This window comes from Anser anser (assembly GCF_964211835.1).
Source record: "Anser anser genome assembly, chromosome: 6".
NCBI classification, from domain to species: Eukaryota; Metazoa; Chordata; class Aves; order Anseriformes; family Anatidae; genus Anser; species Anser anser.
The window spans coordinates 8,191,642-8,206,576 of NC_139726.1; the positions used below are offsets into that span (position 1 = coordinate 8,191,642).

Here is a 14,935-nt window from a genome sequence, read left to right on the forward strand (position 1 = left end):
CATGAAATAGAATCCTCACCCTTCACCCTATTGTTTCAAGTTTATTAGCATACCTTTTGTCTATGAACAGCAACTATCTCCATCTTGTGAAACACTATGCATAGGAATGAGACTTTCACACTGCTCGCTTTCTTCTGGCATTCTTAAAAGAAACAGATTTATTTATTTAAATTACACAGTAATATGTTGGCATCAAAGCAACTCATTTCGTAAGTACTAAATGTGCTATAGAGGTTTGAACTACACCATCAAAAATATACAAAACCTCCCTCGCTTCAAAAGTTAGCACTTTTTCACTGCATGCTTTGGATACAGTAACTATTATAATAGCATTAAGAAAAAAATAAACAAGTGTGATAGCCAGTAGGAAACTTATTTAAAAAAAATAAACAGACTTAAAATCTTTCCCTTTTCTGAACATTACATAGGTTAATAAATGGATTGCCAACTACTACAATTAAAAAGTCAGCCATGGAGGTGATCTTGATACAAACTTAGATGAAAATTAATACAGCATGCGTACTGTGGCTCACAAAAGATTACAGGATACCAGAAAGGAGACATAGGATTATATTTTGTGACTGCCCTACCTCTGAATTCGATGTTTTCTACAAATAAAGGCAAAAACTCTTCTGATTCCCACCATCACTGGATCCCAGTTGTTATAGTGACATAAAAGAGTTGCAATGAAAAAAGAAAAAAATACAGGGATTGCCCCTGCAAAAAATAACCAGGAAAACTGCACCTGGAATTAAAACACAGACATCAATCACTCAAAACACGGTGTTTTTTTTTGTTGTTGTTTTGTTTTTTAAGTATACTGTATATTAGAAGCAGTTATTATAAAACTATTTACAATTTTAAGATGCACAATTCTTTTGAATGGGGTGAAATATTACAAATATTTCTGCAAGTGATTTGGTACAATTTCTACAGTCACCACTACTTCTAGTAAGTGAATAACACTTCTGTTCTGTACAACAAAGCATTTTGTTTGTGCCGTGGTGTAGATGAAATCGGCTATTTACAGATGCTCTCATTTTTAGGTTGTAGTTATCTGTTGGTTATAAATGAGGAAGTCCTCATAACACTTCCAAAGCATTGGACAAAAAAAAACCTCACCTGAAAGATCTGTACACCTGATTATCCACTCTGAACATCCTGTCACTGAGCAGTCACTGATGAAATCAATGTGCAGAGATAAGACTACCCCACTGGAAACTTACAGTATTTTTTTTCATTAAAAAAAAAAAAAGCATGGCACAATACTTGCCCAATTTAAACTAAATTCTACTTGTACCTATACTACTATTAGTACTCAGAATTGATCATCTAAAACGGTTTTAAACTTAAAATTGTAGAAAGTTACATAAATCAAGGGTGCAAGAATTATAATCTTGTTTGAAACGTCTTTAAGGATTACAGAGCAATGAAACATAAGCACAGCTCCCCCTTGTGGAAAAAAAAGTCCAAAATTGAAGATTTCAGAGGAAAGAAAAAAAGGTACAGTTTTGATAGCAAGTACTGACGCTCACTCTCAAAACCTAACAAATTGCAATTGTTAGATGAAGAGAGAGGCATCACCGGATGGAAAAATGCCTAAAAATAGTCAGGTTTTGTATCTACCCCAAGGAAGACAAAGCAGCCTTTTTACACAAGGCAAGTAAAATTAAGAAAAACGGAAGGTAGCAAATATCTGAATCAGAACCTCCAGAAAGAACCAGGTGTAGGCAAATGAAAACAATGGTGGAGGGAATGAAAAAGACATGAATATTCAGATTATGAAAGATGTTGCCAGCACATAAACTGAGACAATACAGGAAGGTGAAGATTTAAGATAAGGAATGTGAAAAGAGCAAATGAGAACAAGGTGTACCAGAAGTCAGATTAAGAGTTAACTACCTTTTTTTTTTTTAAAATAAATACCAAATACATATCACATGGAGCAACTCTAGCAGTGAAAACAGTGATAACTATAAAAATGAGTTTAAAAAATTTAGTTGCCCTTGTGCTACCAATATCAACTGAAAGACATCCAACAGAGCTTTAAAGATGATTCTGCTACTTCAGCTAACTCAATATTGCATGTGTACACGACAAAGAAATTTGTTTTAAAGATCCGGACTCTGTGTTTACTCAGATTAAATAGCTTAGAGAAGAAATTATTTACAAAGAGTTAGAAAAACCACATTCCAGTTTTCACTGTACTCCAGAAGAAAAGTTTAGATGAATCACTTCAGCCTAAGACAGCCTAAGCTTTTCATATATCAATATGTAACTATTGTATATATATGTGTATATATGTAACTATATGATCTAAAAATTTATCTGCACACACAGCTAGATAAAAAATAAGTATAAATGAACACTTTTTAAAAAAAATTTTTGCTATTAAAACTAGTTCACATATAAACCTAATTCCACCTCACTGAAGTAATTTTTTTTGTAAGAAATTTATTGTTTTTTTCTCCTTGTTTCCTTAATACCTACCATGAAGTATTTACATTCTTGCTACAATTTATGTCCCGAGTGTATATTGCAGACACTTGAACAGCAAAAGGAATGCAGTTATCTTACCAGTGACTGCTTTATTATAGGTGGAATCGCTGCAAGGTTTTGCTGTATGTCCAAGTTGAAAGACTCAGGTAATACTAATATGAAACATACTTTATCTCACATTCGTTACAAGACTATTTATTCCGGGCCTGTCTCCCCTTTTATTTTCCAATTTGAATTTCCTTTCATTTTTATCCTTTTATTTTTCTGCTTTATTTCCCCCAAATCCCCCCTGACATTAAGCAAGGGTGAAATACAAGTTCTGTGGTGTTCCTCTCCCACAATTTTACTTGTCTGCCAGAAAATTTCAGAAGTCAGAAAGTTTTCATTAGAATTGACACTTTGCTTGTAGAAACATTTCTCAGTATAGCTTCTTTTTGGCAGGAACCATTCTAAGTGCAAGACTTATCGCCTCATTTCTTGTAAGTTTTGTACAAACAAACACAAACCTCAAAAGAAACAGAAGAAAATTCAAATGTAGTGAGTGAATACAAGTCACAGATTGTACCACCACAGATACTGCATGAACCACATCTGCTTCAAGGAAGACACTACTCAGAAAATGCTCAGTTTAAGTTACATTCCAGGCATAGGCAGATTTTTTTTAGAAATAGAATCACAGAATCATCTAGGTTGGAAGAGACCTCCAAGATCACCTAGTCCAACCTCTGACCTAACACTAACAAGTCCTCCACTAAACCATATCACTAAGCTCTACATCTAAATGTCTCTTAAAGACCTCCAGGGATGGTGACTCAACTGCTTCCCTGGGCAGCCCATTCCAATGCCTAACAACCCCTTCAGTAAAGAAGTTCTTCCACATTTCTATGTGTACAGAGCTTACAAACTCAACATAGGTGTATTTGCTAAAGAACTCAAGAGAGCATCAAAGCAGAATAAGCAAGCAGTAGTTGGCAGAGTGTGACCACCAGTCTACTCCGAACTTTCAGTGGCAGTATTCTGTGGTTAGAATTACTGAATTGTTAAGGTTGGAAAAGACCTTCAAGATCATCTGGTCCAACCATCCCCCTACTACCAATGTCACCCACTAAACCATTCTAAGTTTGGACAGTTTTGCCATTTTAATTTCTATCACCTTCAGCTAAGCTATTCCATGACTAATCTGCTTCCTAATTCACAAAATTTAGCATCCCAGTTCTTTAACTCCATGCATTTCAGTTATAAATTGTAGCTAGGCCAAGTTGCTCAAAGGCTGACCAACTCACCCTTTTCATCCCAGAAAGCACATACTAGGCACCAACTCCTGCAGCCTCTCCATACCACTCAACTATATGAGCATCTAACATTGGTGTAATGCAGGTTACCAGTGGTCAAAATGCAAACAAGCATGTGATGGCAAATGCTTACAGTTTAGCCATGTTACAGATACGCTTGTGTCTATAACGAGAAACACCAAAAGTTATAGCCATACTGGACTAGGTAGGGGATGCCCTGTCCCCAAAAAAAGGCATTATCACTTTAAGAAAGATTAAACTCACACAGATGCGTGAGAAAATTGGGCCTAAAGTCGCTCAGAAAAAAAAAAAAGTTAAACAGGTGGTTTAACTTTCAAATTAAAACTTAACTTCTCGAATAAAAATTTTAACACTAGGGATTACTTAAATCCAAAATAAAGATCAGGAAAAAAGTGATCTTGCCTTCAGAAAACAGAAACAGTTGCATGACCTCAACTTAAACAAAAAAGACAGTAACTGTATGCTTGCAGAAAATGCTAAATAATCATAATTCACATTAAATTAAGAATTTGATATTCCTTGCCACTGATTAAATATTAAATTCAAATAAATATTCAAAGTCAGAGTTGAAATTCATGCATAAATAAAATCTGGAAGTTCTACCCGATCAGCATGAGAAGAGAACTAGCTATACAGCTTGACAAGTAACACAAACTAACTTCATATAGTTTCTGTTCTAAACTGATTGCCTGTTTCTTTTTTCTTTCCTTATATGCAGGGTTTTTCCCACAGTTATTAGCTCAGTAACAATGAAACTAGACTAACTTATAGCAGGACAGTTAAATGGAAGCCTAATATCCACATTAACCTCATAATGTGTAATTAAGCCTTGTAGCTTCTACATGCCTATGTCATAAACCCATACAATTTTCATTTCGTTACTAATTGGGCATTTGGAAGATAGGCAGTCTACAGCAATTCTGTAATCGTAAAGGTTGTAACTTAAGATGGGCTGCACTTGCAGCTGTTCTTTAATTCTGAAAAGTGCCTGTTAAGGTAAAGCATTTGACAGGCGTTATTGATGACTTGGGGTACTTTTCATCCAAGCAGCATCTCAATCAGATCTAAATTAAAGTACACAAGTGATCACCTGCAAGTACAAAATTACTATAACTGTCAATATAAAAGAGAGGATTAATTACAATGCAGTTCAATAATTAAAATAAGTGAATACTATTCAATACATACATTGTGAAAAATAACACTGCCACTGATTTGAGGTGGGGAAGATAAAAAAAAAAAAAGGAACCATCAGCTCCAGTCTGTTAACAATGCTCAAACCTTAGTAGTACATTACCTTTTGCATGCACATGTCAGCTATTATGGACAGAGGTATTGTAAGGCTTAGCGCAAGTGTGCCTATCAGTGATGAGGTAAGAAAGCAGCCCCTAAAAAATAATAATAATTAAAAAAGAAGTCTTATATAAAAGTTTAAAGACAACTAAAGTAATACATCAAACTGCAGGAGGTATATGATTAAGCTCAACTTTCAGTCATCTTTAATAAAATGTTGTAATATCCACAGTCACTGATTTGTAAAACAGCTCCTGAGATCTTCTGCACTTTGATATAAACCAAAGGCTCTATAAATAAAATTTGACTAGTCTGAGCCATTTTGATAAAGTGAACATCATAAAATCCAAAATAAAAACTGCAACTACCATATTATGATTGACCAAGTCAAAAATTCCCAAGCATAAAGTGAGTCTCGTTAGCAATGAAATGGTCTATTCTACCATATGAAGAAAATAACAACAAAATGGTATTTACCCAATCCAAATCAATAATGTTTATTAGTGAGTTGTTATCTCTTATTTCAAAGACATCTGGATTATATTTATTTTTTTAAATAAAGCCATTTTTCCTCATCTTTGAGAAGTACTGAAAACAGTGCTAGCTGTGCTTTTTTTTTTGTGGAACTGCTATCCGTTCTGCCAATAACTAATTTTAAAGAAAAATCTTTAGTTGTAATTTTTATTTTTTTTAAAACTTAGACAATCTTTACTCTGGCTTCTGTAATATTAAACAGATGCATCACCACTGAAACTATAATCATTAAATGTGATTCACTAAAGAAAATACTATTTTCACCTCACAGAAGTGGTTGAATTTATTAACAGCTTTTAAACACAAAGAACTGAACAAATATGTGGAAAACATTCTCCAGAACATGATTTCATGCACACGTTTCTCCAATTAAACTAAAAGACTACTCCTATACCAAGCCATTAGGTCCTTCCATAAGACTGACTTTTAAACAAACACAAGTGACCAGTTTTAATATTTATAATCACTTTTGGTTTGTTCTGTGTCTTTAAAAGAAAGAAAAATGTATGCAGATGAGAAAGAAACAGAACTGAAACAAAGCATTTTGCATGCTCTGAACTTTTGCAAGTTTCCGTCCTGATATTCTAAATCCCCTTCTGCATCATCACAGAGTACTTCTTTAATGCAGCACTGACTGCTGGTACTGAATTAGAACGAACCTTACCACTACAACATCATAAATGAATAAACAGCATAGAATCCAATCCAAATTTATCAGCAGGTTAAAAAAAAAAAAAAGAACGGAAGGGTCACATCTATCACAACATTATTTACTTGGCAGCATGTGGTTGGGTAGAGTGAAGAAGTGCATTAAATGGTATTATTTACATCCAAAGAAAGATTAAAGGGCCGTACTAGCTCCACACTATACATGGAAAAGATGAAGTCAGCATGAACTGAGGTTAGTCCTAGTCCAAAAGTCCAAAGAATCGTCTGTGCCCACCGAGGTACTTACTTCTATGCTGGTTCTTGATTTTGGGACAAGAGCTGAGTTTATTTTTTTTGTTGTTGTTTGTTTGTTTTTATTTTGCCTATGGTGAAATTGCATTTAACCTTTTTACCCACCAACACTGAACTATTCTTACAGAATGCCATTAGCATAACAAAAGTATTCAATGGATATATAAACTAAATTAAATTACAAAAGCACATTTTGAAATAGATTTATGCCCAGGACTAGCTAAAAGTTTGCCAATAAACAAACAAAAAAAATGATTAAATTTCCTAAACGTTAAACTTCACCTGAACATACACACACAGAAAGGGGGGTTCTGTTGAGTTTTTTTGTTGTAGGACTGTCCAAGAACTTAGGATCCTAGGATCAGAAATATGTCAGTATAAGACTATCTAACCCATGAGTTCTTCCACCCTCTCTACCACAAAGAAAAGAGACTGAAAGCCAAGGGTTGTCAGGCAACAGAAACTGCCGTACATATTGCAAACATAGCATTGAAACAGACTTCTAGCTCGCTGAGCAACTGTATGGCATAGGACACATCTCTCTTTTTGGAAACTCTTTCTTAGTGTTTCCAGAATAAAATACGACTTTCCAACTTGTAGAATTGTCTATTTTAACCTAATGCTGGTCTAGAAGAAACCTTGGCTGCCTGAATTCTTGCAGGCTGCAAGCTCCAACTTATTAACCACTGCTCTAAGAACACTGTCCTTTTGACAGTTATACACAAGTTTTCAACCCTGCTACAGCTTTTGAGCTGTTTTGCTAGTAACCTCCTGTTTGATCCTCTGTGGCCAACCTATCCGGACTATCATATCATTAAATTAACAAAAGTTAGGCTAATGTATGAATTGCCATACCTTGGTGATTAACACATTCTAATGAGATATGGTGCAGTGTGTCTCTGAAGACTTGAACATAAACTGTAGAATACTTTTTTGCTGGATTCTGACTCCCATTATTTCTACAATTTCTACTATTTTCAACATTTGATAACGCATATAAGACAGCTTATATTGTGAAATATACGTGAAGCAAGTAGTACATACCACAACCAGAGGAACTCTGACAGAACTGTTCCAATAAGGCCATTAATGACAATGCACATCCATATCAGTTTGCTGGGAAACTCAAATGCTTCAAAGCCAGTATAGTGAAGCAGGAAAAACCCTGGCCATAGCAGCAACAGATTGAACAGCCCTACAAAACCTGAGTATAAAAACAATATTAAGTAAATCACAATAAATGTTCTTCAGCTTCAACATAATTAAAATCTCAAACTCTGCTATTCTGACAATATGCATACACAGAGGAAAGGACACTGACAAAGAGTTACGTCATATATTTACAGGTTTAGAAATGGAAAAAAAAAATCCACTGAATCAAAAGGGGCTGTCCACATTCCTTCAGGTAGTAGGACAACAATCCTTCCCTGTTGAGACTATAAAAAAGAAACATCTCATACAACTAGTCTCTGAAGTACTGATAATTACGGGAACAATAAGCTCTCTCTTTGGCTCTTCTAAGCCCCTTAACCACTCACATACAGTTAAGATCGTGAAAGCAAACAACTGAGTCACACATTGAATTAAAACTTTCAATAGCATTGTTTTTATTCTTACCAAAGAACATTGGTATATCGAGTTTATCTTCCCTATCTACTTTCCTTTTGATCATCACTATGTACACAGCATACAGCATTGCTCCTACAAGAGACCAAAGGGAGCCTGTAAAGATGAAAAACACTGATTTAAGTCATGCCAAGTGTTGCTAGGATCAGCTCTTCAAAACACACACCTATTATAAAGCTGTCAAACAGAGATAGAAATTGTTTATTACGGAATCCATTACTATGTGAAAAGTAGGGAAAATGTAGAAAGCTCAATAATGTAAATACTGACTCAATTAAGCTATAAACTAGTTTCAGAAGTTGAAACTACAAAGCCAGGCTTTTAGTTGTGTTACACAAAGAAACATAACTTGCTGTACAATGTACTGATAATTGACAAAAGATGGTACTCATCACTGCATATTCTAAGGTTAAAAAAAAGTAAATGAATACCTATTGTATCTCTTCCAGGAGATTTTTCAGATCCAGAAAGGTTAACGAGTACCACGCCACCAATGCTAAGAAAAAAGAAGAAATACAAAATGCTGCTTAAAACACAAAAACATTAAACAAAAAGAAAATAAACCCACATATTTCCAACTGAAATTGGATTAATCTTATTTTCTATATGAGCATGAGATTTGGTAAAAAGACTTCTTAATTTGTTTCCTCAATTTATTCATGAAGCAAGGATTTAGAAGCATATCAATATATCATCACAGATACCATAATTGTATTTGTCCTCACACTGCATCAGGGAGTTTTTGATCAAATGTTCCATTCCATTATCTTACCTTAAAATAACAGCTAATAATTTGGAAAGAGTAAATCTATCTCCACTGTTACTGGGAAAGACCGCAGCTAAGATTAAAGTAAAAAGCCCTGCAAGAGAAAATAAGAACAGTTTATACAATTAAGTTTTGCTACTAGTTTGCTCAGAAAGCTGCACTAACATTTTATTCTTTGCATTTCACACACTTGTGTCAACTATGGGATTTTAGCATCCATATTTTTAAAACAGAACTGTTATAAAACTAAAACATCATGGTCTGAATCCTCAGATGAACAAATACACACTCAACTCTGAGAAGGGCTGAATTACTAACAAAAACTGCAGTAAGCTTAAAAAGTCAGTCAAAAATGCGTAATTGTGCCTTTAAAACTGACTTCATAAAGCAAAAGTTACACCTCAAAACATGAACATAATTTGCTGGTTTTAAAGCTCATATGTGAGCCTTTCAGAAAAACAAGTGATATGTACAATATCTAGGCGGTTTAAGTTCTATACACTCAAACCCCATTTTTTTAAACTAATAATTAGCAAGAGGACTTTACTCTGAATTGCACCTGTTTTGACAAAAAGTTATACCACCCTTCCTTCAAACATATTCCACTAGTTATTTAAGCATACTAACTAAGCATAGTTATTTAATATACGGACTTTATATTTACACACACTCCTTGAAATGCAAAAAGCAAGGGAATCATAAAGAAAGCCTAAAAGCTTGCAATTACATAGTGACATTTTTAAATACATGCATTCGATGGTTTGAATCCCCCAAAACCACAGCTAAAACATTACACAAGCATACTGTAACCAAAAAGAATTTTAAACAGCCTTATAACACAAGTATGATCTTAAAAATAAAACCTACCAGAGGTTGAAGACAAGATATTAACTATAGCAACTTGAGTATCTGATAGGGCTTCTTGGTAAGAGAAATTTGCCAAGAACCACTGGAGGACGAGAAAAATAATTCAGTGGTTACATTACATGGCAGGCAAGAGTAGAACACAGTTAAACTGACCACATTCAACATGTGCGTGACACTGAAATAGCATACTTCAAAAATTAAGCATAATTGAATAATTCAAATGAAATGAACAGTTATTCTGTGGTATCTAAAAATACATTTATCATGTTTTGTAAGTGCTTCGAGATGATTAGCACACAAGGGCTGTGAAGAAATTTCTGGTGATACATGGGACTTTAGTCAGCCTAATCTCCAGTATAAAAAATAAGCATCACATTTAATACAAAAACACTTTGGAAAGATTCATGTCTGTCAATTCCTTCATAAATATAAGTAGCAGCAATTTTGCTTGTTTAAAAAATAAAATTCTTGATTAATATCTTATTAAGAAAATTTCAGGTATATTCTCAGAGAAGTTACCACTCTCTAAAGTCTTGGAGAGGAATATATATACTGTCCAATAAATACATACATATTCTAGTAATAGCAGCATCCATGAATGGCATAAAAAGATTGTTTTGAACATAATGACTTTACTCTAGAAAATTTTGCATGTGTGTATATATGGAAATTTATTCAGACACATAATTCTAAATAACTTCTAAGAACAAGTATTTCAACCATCCAAAAAATCATTCACAAGAGACTAATTTTTCTCTTGCTGCTGTAAGCACATTCTTTATGTATACACAGCAAGTTTTATCACTGTTTTCTGGTCCATGCATCAACAGTACTAATTACTGGGTTTTAATGTTTACTTAGTACCACTCGCTGAAGAAAAGCTCTGGCAGGTCCACGCTATGTGTAACCTTCAGTGAAGCTACTCACTCCTAGAAAAGCTCACTGCTCTTCCCTATACATTTTTACTGTCTCTTAAAAATCCTGCCACCATTAGCTCTCTCTCCCTCTGGCACTGAGGCATGATGCAGAGACACCAATGACCAACAGTCTCCTAAGAAAAACCTGCAGCCCTCAGTGGAGCTGAAGTACAGTTAACCATCTTCTCTTCATGCTATCAAAGAGCACAATGCCACGTAAGATGGCACTCTTTCTGTGATGGTCCACGGAAAGAAGCCACAGTAACATTTAACCATTTCATGCAGTCTCACTGGAAGTACGACCAACCCTTATACATAGCCCCAGATTTTGCTGTATCAAACGTGTCCAGTGTTGGACAACAGGGCACGACAGCATGGTGTATCTTACAACCGACCTTACAGTTAACTACACACCCTAGATCTCTTTTTGTTACCCATCCTTTAAGAAGTTCCACCTTTATGTCTAGCAAAAGACAGGTTTTACTAGTTACAGTATTTTTACAAAAAAAGACAGAAAGAATACAAGTCATCTCAATACCGTACAGATAATTTTCACTATTATTATATAAGCTTTAATTACATTTGTAGTTTTCTAAAAGAATGGAGCACGTACCACGAAGCAAAAGAAAAAGCTAATTTTTGCTACTTGAGTTGCAGTGAGCTTTCCTACAGTTTTTAATATTGATTCCTGCTCCTTAACCGTTGGATATGACATGCGAGACAACTTTGCTTCCAGTGCATGGCTTGATGGGAGTTGTCGAATCTCCATAATATTACTGAACCTTACACGAGGCTTTTTGGGAGCTTAAGGACAAAAAGAAAAAAAGTTGTACATGATCATTAAACCGTTCAAAAAAAACCACAACAAGCAATAAAAATTATGATTCTAAATAATTCACAAATAATAACAATTTTTTATCCAAATAGAAGACTTGCCACTGTTTTCATTTCTTATAGTAGTATTTTGCTATTTGGCAGGCTGCTACCAAGACAAAGCACATTTTTTGTTTTAAATCAGTACAGTTGTCCATCCATCCACAAAAAAAAAAAAAGCATTCCTTCTCCCTTTCAAAAAAAAAAAATCCCAGAAGGCAACAATGAATTTTTGGGTAGGAACTATTCTGTATTGGTAAATATTACATATAAGATTGATTAATAAGATAAGATTAATCAGCTAAAAAAAAATTAACCAAAAACTCTACGTACATCTATACCTAACTGCAAGGACAGTGTTCTATTCAGAGGATGACAGCGTCCAGCAGACCTCAAAGTTTAGCAGAGATCATAAGGTCGCTTTCTCATTTGAAATTCACCCCCTAACTAATCCGAGTATCAGGACTAGACAGTTTCAGATTTTACTTGTAAGATTACTGTAGTATTATTTTCCTATGGAAAGAAAACGGTATGTGCTACATACAAATATTAACTTGATTTGATATGAAACAATACCTCATTTCCTAAATTAGAAAAAAAAAAAAAAAGGGGTAAAAGCTCTAGCTCAACCACCATGGGACTGGTGCCTGTTGTCACCGGACAGTAGAACCTACTAAAGTGGTTCCAAACATCTCTCATCTAGAAATTAAAAGAGACTTTCCCCTTTATAAGCAGGGACTTTTGCTGAGGATCAGATAACTGGACTCTCGACAGCCAACCTTTCTTTAATTATCTGGGCGAGTTAGGCCCATTTCAGCTACTATCACAAGATAGTGAGGCTTAAATAAAATCAGAACGCACATAGACTTAAAATTCTTACTTTGACTGCTTTGCTCCTGCTCTAAAAAGGACAATAGCTTGTTTTTCCAGAGGCTGACTCACTGCTGCTGGTCATACAAGCCCAGAAGGAAAGAATCACAAGTACTGAACCCAGCTGGTCCCTTGAGATAAACATAGGCTGGATCTGTAGTGACCAAGAAAGGTAAACTGAACGATAGGCCTATGTTTTCTCTACCTGAAAGCAAATATGAGACTGCAATTCATGCAACATGAGATTTAAGGGGAGGGGATGGGGAGGAAAAAAAAAAGTCAATCCTGCAACATGACAGCAGTTATACCAACAAATGGGGGGGAAAAAAAAAAAAAAAAAAATCAAAGAACTAGCATTTCAGCATTCCAAAGAATCTTTACTCACTTTTCTCTGCATCACTATTATTACTGCCACTTTTTTCAGTTGGCAAATCATGAAACTTTACAGGAACATACAAAGGTTCACTCTGAAATGAATCAGTATACGTAAAATAAAGTTAAGCAGGATATTTAAATTATAAGCAATAGAATTAATTTATTAGAAAATAAATACAAAATAAAAGTTTGGTTAATATTGAGAATCAAATTTAATTGAATGTTTTTACACAGAGCAGATAGGCTTGTCAAGAATGCTCATGTTTTCTGTATTTTACATTAAACATACTGGTAAAATGCAGCATGCAAATAACTGTGTGCGTTTGTGTAAATCCTCATGAACACAAAGGTCACCAAGGTCGTTCCCCCACAATCCAAACCTACTGATTTAAAATTTAAAAAAAATCATTAAAAAATCACATAAGTGTCAGTAGATCTATAGGCTCTGTCCAAATGCTAAACTAGAAACATAAAATACAGAATACCCATACATTGAATACATTGAAAATTGAATACATACTCATTTCCCAAAAACTGATGAACTAGAACTAAACGTCAAAAAAAAAAAAATGGGAAAAGACCTCCAGTATACAAGACACCTTGCAGAAGTTTTAATTGTTTAAAATATTTCCAACAAGGCAAGAGTTAAGCTGCTTATTTAAATTAAATTAATAAGCTGTAAGAGTGAAATAATAAAAAAAAAGAAAATCTGGTAGCTGCATTTTTATTAGGCTCCTTCCTTAGGACTAGAATTTTTGTGGGTGTTTATATTAATGCAAAATTGTTCAAGGTTGACAGTGAATCTTTCTTCTAAGGTCAGATGATCTTTACGCACCAAGTAGACTAACATGATTATTTTTAAATGAGATAAATTAAGTTGAAAAAGAAATATTGAAGAATACTTCTGAAAAAAAAACTCTCCAACTTCTCATTCAGTAGAAAATATAAGTTACGTATCACAGTTTGTCAACACTCAATTGTCTTCCCCTACTTTATTACAGAAGCAGTGCAAGCTTTAATGATGTTCTGTGTTTTGGATCCATTTCTGGATGTTGTCTCCAATTTAAACATGCAGATTAGCCAGCAGTCTGTGAGCAACGGGGGCATAAAAAAAACATCATTTGTGGATGATGAAAATCATTGCAAAAATGACATCTGGCTTATCAGCAGAATTATCAGCAATGACATTTGATTTAGTAAACTGTAATCACTTCATCCACTGGATGGAAGAAGGCAGTCCATTTCTCTTCCAAACTGCAATGCAGGATCACAGCACACAAGATACTGAACCAACTGAATGATGCTCTTGTGTGTTTGTCTTGGAAGATGTTCGGCTTTACCACTAGCTCTCCACATTTTGCTTTGGTAGCTACTAAGCTGAATACAGTAAGGTTTCCTTTTTACGACAAATACTTCTTTCACGAACTACTACAGAAACATTTAAGTAAATGTTTTATCAAGTTGAGAACCTCTATTTCTCATAATAAGTAACAGCATTATTTGCAGTGCTTAAAAAATACTTGAGCTACCAAGCCCCTTTGCCAAGAACTATTACATGTACATAGATATTTTAAAGGCAAGAAGTCAGGATAATGGTGTCATGTTACTACAAAGCATTGAGCTTCAAAACTTATGGAACTTACCAGAGAACTGTTTACAGCATTATCTGTTGTGCAAGCAGCAAAGTAACCTTCAGCATCTGCAAACTAATTAAAAGAACCTTAAATGTAACAATTATGAAGACAATCTGTGGGTGGTTTTTTTTTGAGAACACGTTTTTTAATGCCTTTTTCCATATTTCTGTCACAGTTCTCCCCACACACACACCCCCACCCCAAAACCAAGAGGGCTTAGAAGTTGAGTAAGGAACTCCATTTTGGTAATTCCCTTTACCTCTTGGAGAACCCCACTGAATTCAACTACCCAGGTGTCACTGCAAGATCAGCCTGTTAGAAAGCCAAAACCTACAAAGTTCAGTCAGTGAGATGTTGCACTAAGTTATTGTGCAGACATTACAATAGTCCTCTTGTTTCGCCATTTTA

At 34.7% G+C, this 14,935-nt stretch overlaps 1 protein-coding gene and 1 long non-coding RNA gene across 3 annotated transcripts in view; both read right to left on the reverse strand.

Moving 5' to 3' along the window:
* The window catches only part of SLC35F5 (solute carrier family 35 member F5), a 28,958-nt gene that overhangs the window by 1,590 nt on the left and 12,433 nt on the right, over positions 1 to 14,935 (reverse strand). For both annotated transcript variants that reach the window (XM_083840602.1, XM_083840601.1), the window contains exons 6-16: positions 14,537 to 14,599; positions 12,904 to 12,985; positions 11,389 to 11,579; positions 9,859 to 9,940; positions 8,998 to 9,085; positions 8,657 to 8,721; positions 8,217 to 8,321; positions 7,644 to 7,803; positions 5,110 to 5,200; positions 591 to 745; positions 54 to 142 (exon numbers count right to left, since the gene is read on the reverse strand). In XM_083840602.1, coding sequence (XP_083696728.1) covers positions 61 to 142; positions 591 to 745; positions 5,110 to 5,200; positions 7,644 to 7,803; positions 8,217 to 8,321; positions 8,657 to 8,721; positions 8,998 to 9,085; positions 9,859 to 9,940; positions 11,389 to 11,579; positions 12,904 to 12,985; positions 14,537 to 14,599 — 1,164 coding nt within the window. In that variant the 3' untranslated portion in view covers positions 54 to 60. The remainder of the gene's footprint in view (positions 1 to 53; positions 143 to 590; positions 746 to 5,109; positions 5,201 to 7,643; positions 7,804 to 8,216; positions 8,322 to 8,656; positions 8,722 to 8,997; positions 9,086 to 9,858; positions 9,941 to 11,388; positions 11,580 to 12,903; positions 12,986 to 14,536; positions 14,600 to 14,935) is intronic.
* On the reverse strand, positions 2,508 to 5,103 carry LOC310901288. The gene is made up of 2 exons (XR_014585702.1): positions 3,783 to 5,103; positions 2,508 to 3,005 (listed from the first exon to the last, which is right to left on the reverse strand). It is a non-coding gene; the product is annotated as an uncharacterized lncRNA (long non-coding RNA).